General features: G+C 40.8%; 1 protein-coding gene across 5 annotated transcripts; it reads right to left on the bottom strand.

Annotated features, from left to right (window-relative positions):
* Positions 1-304: 304 nt before the first annotated feature.
* als2b (alsin Rho guanine nucleotide exchange factor ALS2 b) lies at positions 305-17,445 on the bottom strand. Of its 5 annotated transcripts, none has more exons than XM_008325076.3 (35): positions 17,076-17,445; positions 16,680-16,735; positions 15,096-15,241; positions 13,617-14,584; positions 12,622-12,988; positions 12,166-12,340; positions 11,796-11,892; positions 11,420-11,497; positions 11,109-11,342; positions 10,853-11,024; positions 10,546-10,735; positions 10,395-10,460; positions 10,074-10,236; positions 9,809-9,940; positions 9,564-9,692; positions 9,415-9,438; positions 7,734-7,804; positions 7,538-7,604; positions 7,054-7,247; positions 6,899-6,964; positions 6,717-6,815; positions 6,446-6,610; positions 5,884-5,995; positions 5,722-5,799; positions 5,351-5,484; positions 4,948-5,112; positions 4,755-4,872; positions 4,522-4,679; positions 3,959-4,075; positions 3,692-3,862; positions 3,557-3,614; positions 3,322-3,383; positions 3,077-3,226; positions 2,898-2,994; positions 305-2,402 (listed from the first exon to the last, which is right to left on the bottom strand). In XM_008325076.3, the coding sequence occupies exons 2-35, from the start codon at positions 16,697-16,699 to the stop codon at positions 2,364-2,366; spliced, it is 5,082 nt and encodes a 1,693-aa protein (XP_008323298.1). In that variant the 5' UTR covers positions 16,700-16,735; positions 17,076-17,445; the 3' UTR covers positions 305-2,363. The 5 variants fall into 5 exon arrangements, with proteins under 5 accessions (XP_008323298.1, XP_008323297.1, XP_008323300.1 ...); XM_008325075.3 differs by having other exon boundaries at positions 16,680-16,742; positions 17,076-17,444; XM_008325078.3 differs by having other exon boundaries at positions 12,667-12,988; positions 16,680-16,742; positions 17,076-17,444.
* Between the last annotated feature and the right edge of the window lie 1,034 nt (positions 17,446-18,479).

Here is an 18,479-nt window from a genome sequence, read left to right as displayed (position 1 = left end):
GTTGGCTTGAAACTGGGGATCAGTTCTGACACTGTATATAAAAATGTAATAAAACTAAATATAGTTTCTGGAATGTCACTTGATCGTATTGACGTTGAAGTTTTTTTTTCTTCTTGCCAATAGGATACGGTCATACAGACTGAATTATAATTATTTGCACAGAACTGTCTCAGACTTCACAAACATTGTAGCCATAACATGCCTGAATGATAAAACAGCAAATTAGCGCCCCCCGCAGGATTACTACACAGCAGCTGGAAATATAGTGATGTTTAAAATGGAAAACTGCAAATGAGGAGACATCTTCAACAGCAGTTCAAAGTTTATTGCCCTTCATCAAATAACCTCCATGTATCAGATATACATGTGCGTCATGTCCGTGAGCAGAAACACACACACACACACACCCAAAATGTCAGTTATTTTTAGGCAAACAATACAAACAAAGTTTTTATTGTAAACAGATGAAAACTGTAGTGTTGTCACAGAGTTTCGACCTTAAATCTGACATGACTGCAGGGAAATTAGCTACGGCTAATATGTTAGCGACATGAGTTCATGTGACTAGAGTCAGTTACAGTCGAAACATTTTTCTCATCTGCATCAGTGGGTGAAAAATAAAACACTGATGTTTCCCCCTGTGGAGCAGTAGCAGCAGCATCTCTGTATTAGAAGGAGGTTCAATGGTTGGTCACGTCGACAACAAAAGGTAGAAGAGATCAGATTCTAATAATTAACACAAACAAATTGTTTTGATTACTCATGGAGGGAGAAGAATTTTGCTTCACTGCTTCCAGATTCAGGCACATGTTGGTCTCCGCAGGAACAGACCTCACATGTAGACAGAAGAGCAACGTGATGCAAAAGTAAAGTTTACAATACTGGCATTCTGAGATATTTACTTCACAAGTGAAGATTCAATAAACACTATTTAAGTGCAGCCTTCGGTGGCAGAACATTCATCAGGATACAATGGTTTAAGATTTTACAGAACACTGATCTGAGGACACAGGGAGTTTCAGCTTGTTGATTGTCTCCTCACACTTTGACCATTACTGGAGATTTTCTCCAAGGTAACAATGTCTCAGCATGACTTCAAACAAAGGTTGGAAGCACCTCTTTGAGACACATTAATAGACACATAAACCTGGAACAGATTGTCGAAAGACAGGAAAACATCATGGACGAAGCCATAAAAGTGTGTGTTAGAAAAATGTGAAATCAAACAGTTGCAAGTGAAAATAATCTTCAGAACCAAGTTGTAGTGAATATCTGTTCCGTGTGAACTGTCAGAGTTTTGATGTAGTGTTAAAATGTAAAATCCAATACAGACTTTCTTTCAGTCTTTACAGATCTTTGGTTGTTTCCAATTTCCTTAAATAATCCATAAAGCTCAGGACTAGTCAGTTTGAGAGCCATAACATGTAAAAAGGCTGAAACTAAACAACAACAAATGTGTCATAACTGTAAAAACTTGGAGCTACAGTACAAGTCTCTATACTTCTACAGCATGTGGTGCTGTTTGGGGGATACTTCTCAGCAACGACTCCATCTGTCAGGAGGTGTGTCAGTTCTCAGGAGCTACATTAAAAAAATAAATCACCTTTTGTCACATTTTTTAGGTTTAGACAATAAACAGAGGACGACAAAGACTGGTGAACACAACTGCTTAAAGTATCCACTCCTGTGAGCTGCACTCATCAGTCACCTGCTCCTCTGTAGGCAGCGTGATGTAGAAATCAAACATCAACGACATTTATATTCACAATAAACTAAACCATTCTTCTCAAATCAGAGAAACTACCCACATCAGGTCAACTGATCAAGTACTTTTTGGTAACTTGTCAACAGGAAGTGTCCCTTAATAGGACCTCAGGATCCCGTGCAACACTAAACCGGAATGAACCAGCAGTGAACAACTGCTCGGTCAGATTAAAGGTGCAAAACATGAAAAACTGTGGCGTCCAAGTCCTGATTCTTCATGTGGATTTACAGTAACCGAATGGGGAAAAAAAAACCTTTCTACTCCGTGTGGGACATGAGGTCTGGTATCAAACAGAGGAGACGTCAGGTCCGTTGACTTCAACCAATTTAGAAAATGAAACATGAAATGAACAGGAAGACGGCACAGAATCATGTACCTTCATGACATGACGTGAGATATGAGTATAAGAGCGCATCAATGTGGAATAGAGGATCTTGCTCCTTCAGCACAGCAGCAGGTGGCGCTGCCTACGATCTGTTTACATGGTTTTCCATTTCACAGAGGCCACTGCTCCTGTATGTTATAACCAACCCTGTCTCTTCCCAGAGCTGTTGTGGGCTCAGCAGGATGAACATCACTGAGGACAATTCATGTCTCACTATGTGATCTTCTCATGTTGGATCTGGTAATAACAGGCCTGCAGGGAGAGGAGAGCAAATAATGAGAGTACAGTTAGAACTAGAATAATACAGAATGGTTTTAATGTGAAGAAGAAAAAAAGCCAGAACTTTAGGGTTTGTATAAAACTCTATAATAATGGTATTTGGTTCATAAAGCAGATGATACTTCTTATTAAAGAAGGAAAAAATAAGTGAAGTAAAGTAAAAAAGTAACTAGAGAATCCAGCCTCTGATGGGAGGTTGATAGAACAACTGACTGCTGTGTTCTCTCCATTAGCAAAAGCTACAGAAGTGACGTATGGAGAGTTACGTGATCGATGTTAGACATGAGTGTGACCATGTAGTTCCACCTCTGTTAACGTGATGACTTGTTGAATTTGTTTTATATAAGCATTCTTCAAAAAGCATTTTAGATGTTGTCTCATCATGCTTTGATTCAAAATTGTTGGATTTGTTGAACAATTTCCTTCAAATTAAATTAAATGGCCAATTAAAGAGCATTTCTTCGTTACCTTAAGGGTAGTGAACATGATTCCATGCTCTCCATGCTGGACACACGGATCCATTAGGTCTTCAATGAGGCTGACCTCCGAGCCCAGGTTCCTGATGCTGGAACAGGGAAGTCATACATCCTGATAAGTATTCTGAGTTATTAGATGTCAGTATTTTGGAACATTTTTCTGATGCTGACCGAGCTCGCAGCACGACGTAGAGAAAGACAGGGAAGAGGTCGTCCATGGACCACAGGAAGTCCCGCTTCAGCAGTGACTGGACGTCCTGCGTGATCTCCTCAAAGGTGAGCTGGATCACCTGCAGCTTGTCTGAAGGTGTGAAGGTGGTGCTGCAAACGCACAGAGAGCACAACGTCAAGAACTCAACCATGTTAAAGCACCGATAGAGTGATCCAGTGGTTGAACATTTTAATAGAAGTTGTACCTGATTTGCTGTAGAGTTTCTACTGCAGAGGCAAAGCAGGCATCTTTGGTGTTAGAAAGAACCTGGAGAAAAAACAGGTACAACCACCAGATGGCTTGTTTATCTCTAAGAGTTTTTCACAATAAAATGTCCAGTTTGTCGATGCTCTAATATTTTTGAAGGTTTTTGGAGAATATTTTAGATTTTAAGCAAAACATGATTAAGTACCAATATTTGTTGTTGTGAGTAAATGTACCTGTTGATTTTCTCCTGCTGCTCCAATAGATCCTGGAACAGAAACAGGCCAGAACTTCCTGAGGACAAAGGAGGGATTACTCTAGGTTTAACATTAAAAGCTATATTTTTTCCACCGTGATCCAGTGCAACATACTGCTGGACGCCCAGGAAGGCGAGGAGGGCGAGGTCAGCCTGCTTGTTGAGTCGAAGGACACAATCCCAATACACGCCGTCTTCTTTCTCCTTGTCTCGCGGGTGGAGGGTGGAGTGGGGGGGGGTAGTCAGCAGGACAGGAAGCAGCAGAGCAGATTTACTCACCACTCGGCTGGATGAAAATAAAAAAACAGATGAGGAGTTTGACATGATCATCCAGAAAGTGAAGGCTAATTAAAACCTTCTAAAAGACGTAAATCTGTTTTACCAAGGTTTGGGTGAGTCCAGTGGTGCATCAGTGGAGCCAGGCTCTTCCTGAACCTGATGGACTGGGGTTGGATCTGGAATGAGGCCACCCTCTGCTGGTAGTTCAGGGAACAGAAACCTGCAACAAGTTAAGAATGACAAGATAACTGCATTGACAATATTGGTGGAAACATGAAAATAGTCTGGTAGTCTTCTTGGTATATTACCGTATTCTGAATAATACACATTCTAAAGTGTCTCAAACACTGGGTGGCGCTCTTTTTATTGTAAAACCGCAACCACAGTTTTTAAAACCCATGGGTTAAAGTGCTTAGCTCATCTAACCCTGTCAGCGATGCTAAGGATTTTCATCATCACTTTGATGTAACGGACAAAATGAATGAACTGTGACAGGATCATATTTTTAAAAGAATTATGTACAGTAATGGTGTCATGCAATGTCATGTTTAAATAAAGAGCATGGCCTAACAGCAGAGTCAAGCTATTGACGAGTTGAGAGAGTGAGTTTAGTCCAAATTATTACCTCCCTGGTTAAAAAGTTAACTGTGACTCCTGTCAAGTTACCTGACAATCTGGAAAATACGGTTGAGATAAGACTTGATCTCGTTGACGGCCTGTAGTAGAAGACGGCGGTTGGCACCAACGCCGACGTAGGTCATCCTGTAGACTGCAACCAGGTTCTCCACCAGACGGCCCAGGGGATGAAGGGGGGTGTCACATGCCTGAGGAGAGAAAAGTTTCAATGACTTCTGCGATCAGTGTTCAGTACGTAGACGTCAGACAAAGTTGGCACTCACTTTGATGAGGTAGAGTCGGACGGTATCGTATCTTTCCATAGTGATGGGCCCCACTTGTTGTGGGATAACCTCCAGACTCTCCAGAGTTTTGCTGTGAGTCTTGGAAAAATTCTCTGGACTGGAACAAAAAACACAAATAACGAAGAATGACAGAAAATGACAAAGTTAAACAATGATCAAAACAGTCATTCACCTCTCCTGCATCTGCTGTCGGCTGGTGGTGAGGGTCACTGTGATGTTCTCCCAAGCTTTGCAGGTTTCTCCCTGGCCTGGTGCCTCACAGCCAAGCTGAGTCCAGCACTCCTTGAACACTGCCTGCCACTTGTCCTCTGCACAGACACACAGACGCCCCAGCTTCCTGTATTTAAAAAAAAAAAAAAAAAGAAAATAATAAGCAAAATAATCCTAATTCCTGATATATACTGTGCTAGGTGTAAATTTTTAGCAAAAGGTTTAGTTCACTTGTGCTTGATAACACACCACAGAATCAAATATTTCACAGTAAATTTAAATATTGCCAAATTATAGACAGAAATATTCAACAGTGCCACAATATTAACCAGTATTTGGAAAAACTGTTTAATCGTTTGTCTTACACAGCAGCGTTCTTCTCCTTGTCTGTGTCAAACAGGTGTGGTTTAAAGTAGGATCCCGTCACCTTAAGACCAGAGCCCCATTCACCTCCAAAGGAGCCCTCCAGGTAGTCACCGTTGGCCATGGTCAGCACACCCTGAGAAAAGACAAACGACAGAGATTTACTAAAACTCTGCACTTTAGTAGATTTGGTGAAAACCAAGAAATGTTTTATCCAGGTCCTTAATATCACTAACTAAAGTGCAGCTCTGAACCTAGAGGCCAGAGCCTCCTCCTCTGACTCCATCAATATCAAATCTCTCCTACTCATCACTTAGTGAGACCTTCTGCCATTGAACTTCAGGCCACTTGTAATGTGTGATATACTGTATACCTTCCCATTAAGGGTCCAGTCATCAGAAAATTCTCCTTCGAATGTTGTATCATCCTCTGACAGAAGGATCCCAGTTCCCTAAAAACACAAGCAGCTGCAATGTTATTTACATTTTTCTCTTTTCCTTTTTTGTTGACATTCTGCTAGGGCGGACGATCTCACCATCATCTTATTATCTTTGAACGCTCCTTCATAGTACAATCCAAACTGAGTGACGACCACACCGGTGCCCTGTCGCAGGTTGTCCTGCCATGTTCCCATGTGTTTCTCTCCTCTGGGAAGCAAACAGACGAAGAACTGTAAATCTATCATTGGTCAGAGGCCAACTAAACAGCTCAGAGTGCCTGGAACAATTGGTCCAAGAACAATGGGAGCTGGTTCCTGTCAGAGACTTGGAACTGTTAGGTCTCTAGTTTCACAGTGCATGTGTATGGAAGACAGCATGTGGACAGAAGGATAGAGAAAAGGATGAGACAAAAACAGCCACCACACTGTACACACTGTGACACCATGCTGTCGTAAAAGTACAACAATTTTGGATGAATTTCTGTAGCTAATAATAACAAGGCGAGTGTAAAGCATGTAAAATAAAAATTTCATAACAAGCAGGTTCTACTTATAACCTGCACAGATGCGTTAGAAATATGCTAGATATTGATATTCTGTTGATAAACTGATATTAACTGACTGAGAATACACCTTTTGACAGTAATGGCAAGCGTACTTTGTGATATCGTCAAAAACTCCATATCCAGTCTTCTTGTCCTGCAGCCACTGTCCGATGAAGACACTGGGACAGGAAGTGTTAAGCTTGCCGGTGCGCTGCATGCCGTGGCCGTGACGCATCCCGTCCTGGAAGGAACCGTCATAAATTTCACCGTTGGCGTACCTGCAGAAGTTACAACAATATGAATTTATACTTTCCAGTTGTAAAACAGATTTTTGTTCCACACTGAGACTGTAACAAAAGTGTACTTTCTACTGTACATGCTGACCTGTATGTGCCCAGGCCATGCATCTTGCCTTCTTTCCATTGACCTTCATAGTGATCTTTTTTGTTGAGCGTTTTATTGGTAGCAATGAATTCACCAAAGCTACACAAACAAAGGCAGAATTAAAAAAGGCAATACAATCTAGAAATTTTAGATCTTTTTAAAAGTCACAGCAGGACACTCACCCATCTTCATGTCCGTTTTTGAACTCCCCTGTGTAAATCCGCCCATCTGGCCATTTTAACACTCCCCTGAGAAGGACAGTTGTTATCCCTCACAGTTTATTCTCAACTTTAATCTTTTAGGAAAGTGATGAAAAGACAGACTGTGTGAGTCATACCTGCCGTTTGGTTTGCCTGCGAGCCAGTGACCTTCGTATGTGGCCTCTTTCAAACGACCATCTTTATAAAACGTGTAGGATGCTGTCCTGGAGACTGGAGGCTCCGACTTCAGTCCAGAAGCTGAGCTGTCCTGCTCAGTCTGCCCACTCAGAGCCTGGTCCACAGCCTGGTTGATGGAGCGAAGCCACTTGGCCTAGCCAAAGGAAAAGAAAACAATCAACTGACTGTTGTAATAAGTAGGAAAAACACAAACTGATATGAGTAAATAATAAGTATTTCATGAAACAGTAAATTAGTGTACAACAACAGTTTTTGTTTAAAAAACCTGGTCCATTGCACCCTGCAGCATAAGAGTAAGGACTACAGTCCAGACCCACTACATTATGTAACCTTTTTGACAATTAATTCAATTATAGAGTACACTTCTCCTTAAATGTTACAGACTGCACCATTAATGTGTCAGTGGTATCAAAGGAGGCATACCTTCTCCATGGGTGAGGAGGCCAGCAGGGTAAAGGTCTCCTCCGGTGTGATCACTTTTAAACCATGTCTATAGACACAAACACATGAAGTTCATGAATACTCACAGGAACTTTGTTTTCACTAGACTCCTGTGTGGAAACCGACTAGAACAAAATAGATTGTTTGAACAAAATTGTTCTTGTAAAGTGAAACTCACATGCCAGTGTTCTCCTCTGGAGTAGGCTCCACCCACAGAGTGGTTAACGGGAAGATGTGATGTGTAGAGAACTGAATGAGAAAAACGGAGGAGAAGGATAAATGATTTAAGAGAAAAGGTATGGAAACAGGGAGAGCTGAAGGGGGGATGGCATGATGGGGGAGATAAATGAGACAGAGGAGAAAAAGACAAATAAGACTGAGAAGCAAAAACACACACAGAAGATCCAGAATACCATAAAAACACATTAGTGTGTGTTAATGGAAAGCTGAGGTTTATTTAATAACTAATCAGTTCCTCAATTATTGACAAGAAAATGCCTGGAGTAAATCAAGTGCAGCACATTTGCTTCATGGCTTTATTTAATTTGTATAAGTATTATGAATACGAACATATTCTGCACTATTCAACCACAAGTGGGCAGTGTTAGGTACAAAGCTCCATTTTGACATCACTAATTTCTGGAGACCCTTGAGACATAACAAGCTATCACTTGGGCAGTCATGTGAGCGGAACCGTCAATCAGGACGAAGCCCAGATATTTTTATATGCTGCATTTTATTTGAATTTGATTTATGGTCATGAAATTGAAAGAATACCATTGTTTGAAGTTAATGAAAATAATTTTAATAATAGTAATTATTACAATAATAATTAATTGAAAAATAATTTTATCAGTAATTTTTCTATCAATTGCTATACATTTCAAATGACACCAATTTGAATACCAGATGACCCCACAAGGGTTGCAACGCAGGGTTCAAAAGCACTCTGCTAGATTTATCTTTCCTGGGTTGTAGTTTGCATGAGCAGAACAGGTTTTACTGTAAATGTGTGTCTGTGATGTGTGTGCAATCGCTGAGAAAAGGGCAGGACTCCTCATTACTGTGAAACCTTTAGAAGTTATCCTTCAGAGAAAAACTAAATTGTGAGTAGAACAGAGTTGATATTGTGCTGGTGTAAGAGCTGATGAGTGTGAACTACTGTGTAATTATGGTGGAACAGAGGACGTCAGCTGATGAGGCAGTCCTGCATCTGTCCTGAGGACATGTTACTTCATGCACAGTCAGGATTGGTCCAAATGTTCCATCAGTGTTTCATCAGTTACTGTAGTCTAAGAAGATTTTCACGTGTGACTGGATCGCTCAGGATAGACAGTTAATACCACAAGTCAATGAGTTAAAGGTGAGTGGTGGATCGCACAACTGGGAGGGTGACTCAAATATGCACAACGGCAATTATATTCCAACCATTAATTTTTAGTATTTTAGTATTTTGATTCTGATTTGTTCAATGTAAACTATTTTGTAAATTCAACCAAGTTTGAGAGAGAGAGAAAGTGAACAGAGTCTTACAAGAAATATTCTAGGAGGTTAACTGTCAACACTTTGGTGTGTTGACATTGGGTGTGAAAGGAGCATCCACCAAAGGTACAATCACTTCATGTTGCTGCAGAAATGGTTGGACACTTTGGTCTAATTTAAATGTCTAGAAATTAAATTAGATTCCATTATAATATAGTCAATAAATAAATAAATACTTATGGGGCCTTAATTTGAATCTGCTCCAACTGTACTCTCATTTCACAAACACACACACACACAGAGTGAAAAGAAAACAGGGACAAAGTGTCGGGGGAGGGGGTTGTTTTGCAGACATTTGCATCTGATTGCATACTTACGAAGTTTTTATGAGGTGCCACGCCCTGACAGCACGAAGGCAAGCACACACACACAAATGCTTGAAACATTCCATGTTAACAGCAAAGAAAAAAATAATAGTGACAGAACCCATAAAGAAGTAAAGTAAAGAGTGTGTGTGTGGCCTGACCTGTGCGTGGATCAAGGCGTCGTTGAAAAGGATGAACCAGTTGACAGAAAACCTCCCGGCGTTCTGCAGCGTCAGAGCCTTGTTGCTGCTCTCACAGATGAGCCTACGGTGAGGCTTCCTCAGGGAATCCTGACAACACACAGACACAACATTCAGGGACATGCAACATCACATGACCATCACCTCCCGGCCCTCAGGACAGAGTACAAGGCGCAAGTTATAAAGGAATGCAGGCAGCAATTCACCGTCATTTTGCCAGGGAAGCTCTTCCAGAAGTGAAATGTGTATTCGGCCTCTTTTCGTGTCCTCTTCAGCTGCAGAGCCAAGGCTTCAAACTTAGAGCAGCTCTCCTGTAGCTTCTGGTAGTCACTCGAGAACTGAGAAAACACTGGAGTTACTTACGTGTGGTCAGATTATGTTGGTTTTAATTGTTTAAAATGGTGATACATGCAGGAACGTCAAGACTCTTCTGTTATTTAGAGGTTGATTTTGTCTTTTCTTTTGACCTACCACTTCAAAGCAGGTGCCCAGTTTTAGAAGCAGTCGACTGTATTCATTAAGGTGGTGAGTAGGGAGGTAGAATAGCGCCAACAGGAGGTCGGCCACGGCAGCGTTCTCCTCGCTGCACTCAGAAAGCTTCTGCAGCAGCTCAGGACTCTTTCCAAAGACGTCTCTACAGTTGAAATATGTATGAAGTTACAGCTGTATAATGTGTTTCCAGTTAAGAACAAACTGTTCATTTCTCCAAGATTTGAGGAAAACATTGAGGACAAATGTTTTGCCAAAAAGAAAAGGGGAGCTATATGCCAATTTTTGTTTTTGTGCACTCACAGTGAGGGTTTGGCCAAGGCTTGAGCCCCTCCCACCACTTGGAAGTTTCCCAGAGAGCTGCAGTATCTGGATGAACAGAAAGGAGTCGAGAAGGAAATCAGATCACTGTCTTGTAAACAGTAATTGTTATGTCACAGTACTGATGACCTACTCATTGTATGACTCCAGGAAGATGCTGGTGTAGTCAAGGATGAGCAGATTTTTTACATCTCGCCCACGGCGCAGGTTGGCTGTCAGGCTAGCGGCATGCTGCCCTGACAGGTGACTCAGGAGGCTGAAACGGCTCACCAGCGCCTGCAGGAGGCCGAAGATCACTGGACCAAGAGCTGAGCACAAAGATTCTGGAGAACGACAGATGCACAAACAGAACAAAAGAAGAAAAAGCAAATGTGAAATTCAACACGTTTTACATGTTCTATTATGCCTTCTGTTTTATTTTCCCTTTGTGGCACCCTTACCTAGACCCAGCAGGGGGCGTATTATCTGTGTTTTGATGCTACTCAGCTTACAGTAGAACTTCCTCTCAGCTGCAGCCAGCTCATGGAGAGTAGCAATGAAGCCCATAACATTCCTGTCAGAGAGCGCCACACATAGGCGACCACCAGCAAACACATTGCTGACGTAACCCAGCTGGAGGATGCAATTTATAGCAAACATTACAATTGGTTTCCCATAAATTCAGCCCTAAAAAAAGAAAATGAAATTGATACTTACATTCATGCAGAAAGGAAGAAGTACGGGCTGCGGTGTGAAACCTCTGGCTCGCTCCTGCTCTTCATCTCCTTCCTCTTGTTGACTCACCTCCCTGGCCTCTCCTTCCTCCTCCTCTCCATCTTTCACCTGCTGGCCGCTGTAGTAAATGATAGGCTGGATGCAGTCGCCATCTGCGAGCAGGAGGGTGTGCTTCATTCCAGCACTGGCGTCCCACACACGAATACCTTCGGACAACTGGACCAAAAACGGGATAAAAGATTCGATGACCAAATGATGGAGTTTAATTTGTGTGTGAAATAAAAGTCCTCTACCTTTGCAAGGTGAGGGAACGTGGTGGGTGACTCCATGTGTCCGAGCTGACCGGAGCTGTTGTTGCCCCATGAATACATCTGGAAGACAAAATACAGAGAGATTAAGCATTTTATAATGATACATTTTAAATTATTACTGGCAAAAATAATGATAATTTTAAACATCACTCATCATCAAACATGTGTCATAAGAAAATTCTTAGAAATCTATTGAAAACTTAAATCTTTGGTGAGATGTTCATCCAAATGTGAAATGCATTAAATAAAACTTCTATAAGAAAAGAAATGAGACAATTTTCCAAATGTAAAACCTTTAAGAGAGCAGATCTGAAATGGTTAGCTTCAATATATACTGTATATGAAGCTGTCAACTGACCTGAGACTGAGCGGTCAGAGCCAGTGAATGGTGAGCACCAGCCGTCACTCGCACCACCTCCTTACTGTTTAGGCTCTTGATGCACAGAGGCTGTGAACTGCATAGACACATGCACATAATGTTAAACAATCTATGTTAAATTCTGAGTCTATTTTGATATTTGATCTTGGTGAAGATAAGGTGAGAACAGGTGGGAGTGGCCGTGAATGTAAGCACCCTTGTGGGATGCAGCTCTTTCTTTTATTATGATAAGTGGACACACAACACAGAGTCAGTAAGTACAGTGGTTCACCATACAAAATATAGAGCTGAAAACTGGTGACCAGAGTCTGGGTGGTTTTATCTAAACATCCAACAATTTGTGTCCTACCGGCCCAGGTTATCTCCATGTCCCAGCTGTCCATGTTCTCCTTGGCCCCAGCTCCACACCTCTGTCTGCAGGGTCGGTAGCATCTCCTGGGCCTCTGGGACTGCTCCTCCTAGTGGGGTGAGTGCACCAGCACGCATCCTAGAGCGACCGATTTTTCTAAGCAGCCGTGGGGAAACTGAAATTTACAAAAGAAAAACAAACAAAAATGTTTTACATATATAAATATATCTGTATGTACATATACAGATATGTTTATCTGCACATGTGTATCCTCTAATACATCCACTGGTACAGAGAAGACTTAAAGAAATGTGTTTGCAAGAGCTGAATTCTGTCATTAGACAGTCAAAAAGTCAACAAAACACAACAATGACGTAAATTTGGAGCAAAAAGACAAAATACCCAGAGCAACCACACACAATGACGTTAAACTGTATACGCGCAAGTCGTACTTACGCAGCAAAGTATAGGAGGATGATAAGAGGTGAACAGCGTATCTACCCTGTGACAGGAGTCCCGGCAGTGACAGGCGGCGCTGTGCACTCTCAGCCTCCTCCTCACGGATGTCACCTGTGCTGGAACTCTTCTTGCCCTGCATGAAGTCCTCTTGGTGGACACGTTCAATAGTGTTGTCACCCACCACTGGAATGGAACCGGTGAATCCGACCGGCCTAGACACCCCAGAGGGGAGGTAGTTCATCATCTTTTTAAGGGAGAGGGACTCATAGGTGGAAACAACTCTTTCTCCCACTGCAGTGGCGCATGAGGCCACCAGGTTGTTGAGAGCGGAGCTGGAGGTAGAACCAAAGCCTCCAGCTGAAGACTAAAAAAGAAACAAAGAAATTGTTTAACAATAATTGAACAATAATAATAAAATAATTTACTTTAACAAAGCTGACGTTTCTGAGTTTCTCAAATGTACAGTATGTGGGAAAATCTGTTATGTCTGACCAGTCCAGGTTTACCCCACATCAAAAGTGTTTGTTTTTTCAACACATTAGCATATTTGCATAGATAACTCTAGGTTTACATATACATCAACAAAATAATGTGTCTAATTTGGAATTTTATTGAGGTAAAGTATCTGACACATTTCTAACCAAAAAAAAGTTTTTAACTAAAACAAATTAGTTTATTTTATAAATGGGGTAAGCTGTTCTGTTAATAACTTTCTATTGTCTGTAGATATTACAGTTTGTGTTGCAGGCTTCAAAATTACAAAAAGTGTGAATATATGTAAAAAGGTAATAATTAGTATTTCTATAGTTTTGGAACATACTGAATTGAATTAGGGTTTTGAGGCATTTTAACATAACTGTATTCTCTCTTTATTTACATTTTATGCAAAATCCTGAGAACAAGGGAATTGGGCTTTATAAAAACCTGTGGATAAAACCTTTCTTAAATATGAGCTCCTCTGTGGCCGCTGAGTACTGTGTAGTAAATCTCACCAGCAGACTGTGCAGTCCTCCAGCAGGGGACTTTGCTTCAGTCTGAGAGTTGTCTGTCAGTTTCTTCAGGTAGTCTTTGACAGCCTGCTCATCTGGGTAGAGTGAATTCTTCACCAGTGATACAGCACCACTGCTGCCATTGGTCTCAGCCGTATGGCAAGAGTCAGTGCACGGCACCACTCCGTTAGCTAGGGCCGATTCTTTCTGAATGGGGTTAGAGTTCGAGGGCTCGGCATTTCCATCACGGGCTGAGGAGTCAGAGGTTAATGTGGACGTCTGGGAGGGGAGGATGGGCTCAGATGGAGATGTTTTGAGTCTATGTCCAGAGCCAAGTGCCTCCAATTTACCTTCCTCCTCAGTCACTTCCTGAGCAACGGGGCAACAATGTCCATCTGAGATGATGACGTGGTCCTCTTTATCTGTCATAGTGTACAGCAGCTGGTTACACTGTTTGCACTTGTCCACTGGAGGGCGTCTGTTGTCCTGAGGGCCCAGGCATCTCACCAGAGCCAGGCTGTGTGAGGCCCCGCAGGCCACCTGAAGTACACAACGCCCCACCAATTGTTCAACCTTTTGTGGTTTCCACACAGGATACGTTGTTGCGCCGAGGCCCAGCTGGCACCCACTGCCCCAAGCCCACACCTCTTGGTGGACAGACAGGGCCAGGGTGTGCTGCTCCCCGCAGGCAAGCTCTATGACAGGAACAGACTGGGAGGGGCCGGTGTCTGAGTCCAACAGAGCCACTGGAGTAGGATTGGAGACAGTATTGAGACCCAACAGGCCACACTGTCCTGCACCATTGTCCCCCCACATGTGGATGCCGCCATCTTCTGTCACGGCACCACAGTGGAAACTTCCTGCTGCGACAGCCACTACTCTCTGGCCACAGAGGGAGGTCTCGAGGCTGGGTCCTGCTGAGACTTGATTCTGCTTCCACGGCAGTTCTCCAAAACTGTACACCTGTCCACCTGAAACAGGAGAAATGTGAATGGAGAAATTGTTAATGTGCTTAAAGTGAACACAGGCTAAGTGTTAGCTTAATGATTAAGATAAGATGTCCTTTATTTGTCTAATGGTGTACCAATTCCTAGCAAATTTAGCAAAGTTAAAAAGCCAACAAATATTTATAAAATTTGCTTTTAAATGTATGCAGTATTGTGAAGAAGAAAAGTTTTTTCATACATTTTATGAAATTCAGCACAAAGTGGTGACCTTTGACAACTACTTGCATGCTCCAGTACACAAATAATTATGGAACCTCCTACAAAATTACTTACATGACCTTTTGACAGCCTTTACAGCTTGTGATTGAGAGTGTGATGATGATGTGATTTTCTAAATTTGTTTATGTGTAACAAATATAATTAACCTGATAACCATTTGTTAAAGCATTTGTTTCATTGTTCTGACTGTGAAACTAAAGTTTAACTGCATGTCAAGCAGCTTTTATGGAAATGAAGAGATTTTACAAAGTACTACCTTCCACCAGCAAAACGCCATGCTGTGTACCAAGAGCAACTTGAAGGACTGGTCGTGGTAGGAGGAGCCTGTCAGGGGTGACACTGCAGGAGTAGCCCTTCCAGGTGTGCACTAAGCCACGTTCACCTCCATTATCATCCCCAGAGCTGAGAAAAAAATTATTCAAAAACATCATTACCGCAGTGAAGTTAGTGCAACTCAGACAACAAAGACAAATCAGCATTTGAAAGGAAAAGAAACCCCCACATAGGATTAGATCAAAGACAAAACTGTGCAGAGTAGTTCCTTTAATAATTTATTGAACAAACAAACTTTAAACTTAAGAAAGAAATAGAAAATGGGTCGTCAACCTCAAACATTTGCTTTAAGACACATTGCTGTGGTTCTGTTATGGCCACAACACAAAATATGTCGTGTTTCTCAGCCACAGCTTAGTGCTGTTATGCTGACAGATAACACATAATGTAACTGAAGGTTTTGAATAACGCTAATGTTACTTAGCACCACCACTTTACATTTATGAGACTAATGGAACATAGCCTAATGCTGACAGAGTGGAAAGATGGAAGAAGAAGGTAAAGAAGATCTGAGAAGAGTGAAAATGACAGCCTCAAATAGTCAGCAACAAAAACGGTTTTGTTCTTCAACATGACAGTGACTCTAAGCTAATATTAATTTACTAAAGAACTTCAGCAGAATGACTGAGCTGCTTCATCAATTCCTGAGAAGGAATACTGTGATTCTCTCAAAAACAGTCAATCTTAGCAGAGCTGCTGCTATAATGATATCACAATGAATCATTGGACAATACAGTACATCTTTGTATATCCATACAGCAGGGGTGTTCACACTTTTCGGGCCTGGGAGCTACGATTCAAATGACCAGACTAAAATGATCTACCTACATTAAAAAAGTTTAAATATATATTAAGTCATATAAACTGAACATACTTTATATCTGGGGTCACCAACTAAGTTTGTCAGATGGCCAGATTTTTCTTCCTCTGGGCTGAACACTCAATTAAAATGAAAGAGTATCATATTTTTGTCTAACATTATTATTTCATGTTTAATTTGGAATCCAGTCGTGGGCCGAATCGTGGGGTTCAGTGGGCCCACGGGCCACATATTTTAGATGCTTATGATCTACCCTACTCTGAGCCCTGCAGTACAGAGTACATGACACAAATCTTTACATGGGGAAGTGTATTGGTGCACACACAATATGCCTCGATAAAGTGACAAAATGTTAAAAATATTCAAAGAAAGAACAATGGAAAACAAAGAACAACGTATCCCCCACTAAAACATGGACTGTAGGAATAAACTGTACCACTATCAAGCTGCAAATGTGCATCCAGAGCAAAAAACTGTGGTGATGAATAAATTAAACAAGTTTAGAAAAATTATGAAAATGAACCCTAAGATTTTAGTCCCAAGCTCAAGATAAAGCCAGAGATCGGGGCTAAGTCATTGTCGTCACATGGTGATCACATTCAGCCAAGGGGCTTTGGAATGAGCGAAGCAATGAATTAATCCCTTCCTCTTCTTTTATAAGAAAATATTATATTCTAAAGGACTCACCTCTTCCTCTGGGTTTCCATGAGTACTGGGGGCTTATTCCTCCATCGATGTCACTCCTGTTAACTGTCATTAAAACAAATGAAAAAAAACCTACACAACAGATGGTTAACATCTATCACTTGTCAGCGCTTATAACGCATGTACGCTCAAACCCAAAGTGATACCGAAAAACGCGAAGGGAAAGTATTTCTTATTTTTCATTTTAACATGTTTTAAATTGTAAGGGGCTGCGCACTTTTCAATTGTCATTTGAATAAACCCAATATTTAGAGAGATGAAGCCATCGTCAGCCATGTTAGAAATCCAACAGCAAAAACACTTAAATACACCTCGAAATACTGCTGTCAACGACTTATTTTATGATTATGATTAAAATAACAAGGTGATATACCATACCGAACGGTTGTCGTCACAATGCCGAACAAATTTGCTTGTCCGTTAGTTTTTAAATTCGTGTTGTTTTACCACATCCTCAGCTGTTGTCACACACAGAAGCTGCGTGCTAAGAACTACCAAGATCGTCTATAAGACAGGAGGGGTCACTCAACAGCAAACGACAAGGGTACAATTAATGTGAAATAAATAACTACTCCAGTCAGAAATAATTGTTGATTTTTAAAAGAAAAATTGACTGAGATATATACGTTTCTTGCTGGTTCATTATCCAAAAATAGCCACCCAAGGATCGGCGTCTTTTACGTCGACTTTTATGTTGTATCACCAAAATATCTACTGTTCCACCCTCTTTAAATAATTTAATGGTACCATCAGTTCACCTTCATGCTTTAAAAATGAGTATTATTGGCACTCTCCTTACACTATTATTTTCGTGTGGTGTGTCTGCATACATTTACACATTAAAAGCTCAGAAATAGGCTACAGTGAAACTTATACATAGTGTTACATCTGTACTTTTTGTCCTTTTGGCTCTTTGTTGTGACAGATCGACGGTCTCCTGTAAGGCTCAAAAATACGAAGGATAAAAGGTGTTTTGTGATGTGTTTGATGACTTTCACCCTCTCGTCAAATGTCTTTTGTTTACGTAAAAAAATGTGTACGTTGACTACGTAAAAAATTACGTACTTGGCTATCAAGAAAAGTGTTAAAAATAAAAAAAAATATGATAGATTAAATGTCCATTTATTAAAGTGCTTCATATGTATACATTGCATGCACATTAAAAGTTGACACCAAATCAATTTTTCTTACTTTTGTAACATTAACAAAAAGTAATGTAATCTTTCTTCTGTTATGATGTTTATGAACATTGAAGTAAACATTTATTGGTATATTTTGAAGACCATAAAGCGATATAATATTGATATTCTCCACGTGTTGAGATTCTTTCACTACAACAAACCCAGACTCTTTTTTTCTGTGGCTCCATACCTTTTTTCAATTATAAATAAATACATCCTTGATTAAAACTTTTCTCTGTCCAGAATTCCATCATGTCAAAAATATTGATACTTTCTATGTCTAGATTATTACTAGGTATTTTAAATTATCTAGTTAGACTTAGGGGTTCTAGGGGACTTAGGGGTTCTAGGGGAGTATTTGAACTAATTAACTAACTAATTAGACATTAAGTAAGTAAACCTAAATGTCATAATTTATTTGAATTTTTATCGATCATTAATTGTAGTGAAACCAAAAACTGTTTTTTTTTTAAACCAGTGATTGAATAATACTTGCATTAATGCCTTACTGTCACATCTTTAAAAATACATGTATGCACTACTACAACTGACAGAGGAAGAGGAAACACAACAGCATCACTGTGCCAGGAAAGCTGAGGTT

Source organism: Cynoglossus semilaevis, chromosome 14, assembly GCF_000523025.1.
Source record: "Cynoglossus semilaevis isolate Cse_v1.0 chromosome 14, Cse_v1.0, whole genome shotgun sequence".
Lineage (NCBI taxonomy): Eukaryota > Metazoa > Chordata > Actinopteri > Pleuronectiformes > Cynoglossidae > Cynoglossus > Cynoglossus semilaevis.
This window is presented reverse-complemented; position numbering and strand designations above follow the sequence as displayed.

What these genes read in the sequence shown, in the direction of transcription:
- als2b (XM_008325076.3), bottom strand. Translation starts at nt 16,699, where the DNA reads ATGGAAACCCAGAGGAAGAG. An exon ending in TGGCGTTTTGCTGGTGGAAG is followed by an intron (nt 14,585 to 15,095) that starts GTAGTACTTTGT and finishes CTCCTGTTTCAG; the next exon opens with GTGGACAGGTGTACAGTTTT. An exon ending in CCAGAGGAGAACACTGGCAT is followed by an intron (nt 7,605 to 7,733) that starts GTGAGTTTCACT and finishes TTGTGTCTATAG; the next exon opens with ACATGGTTTAAAAGTGATCA.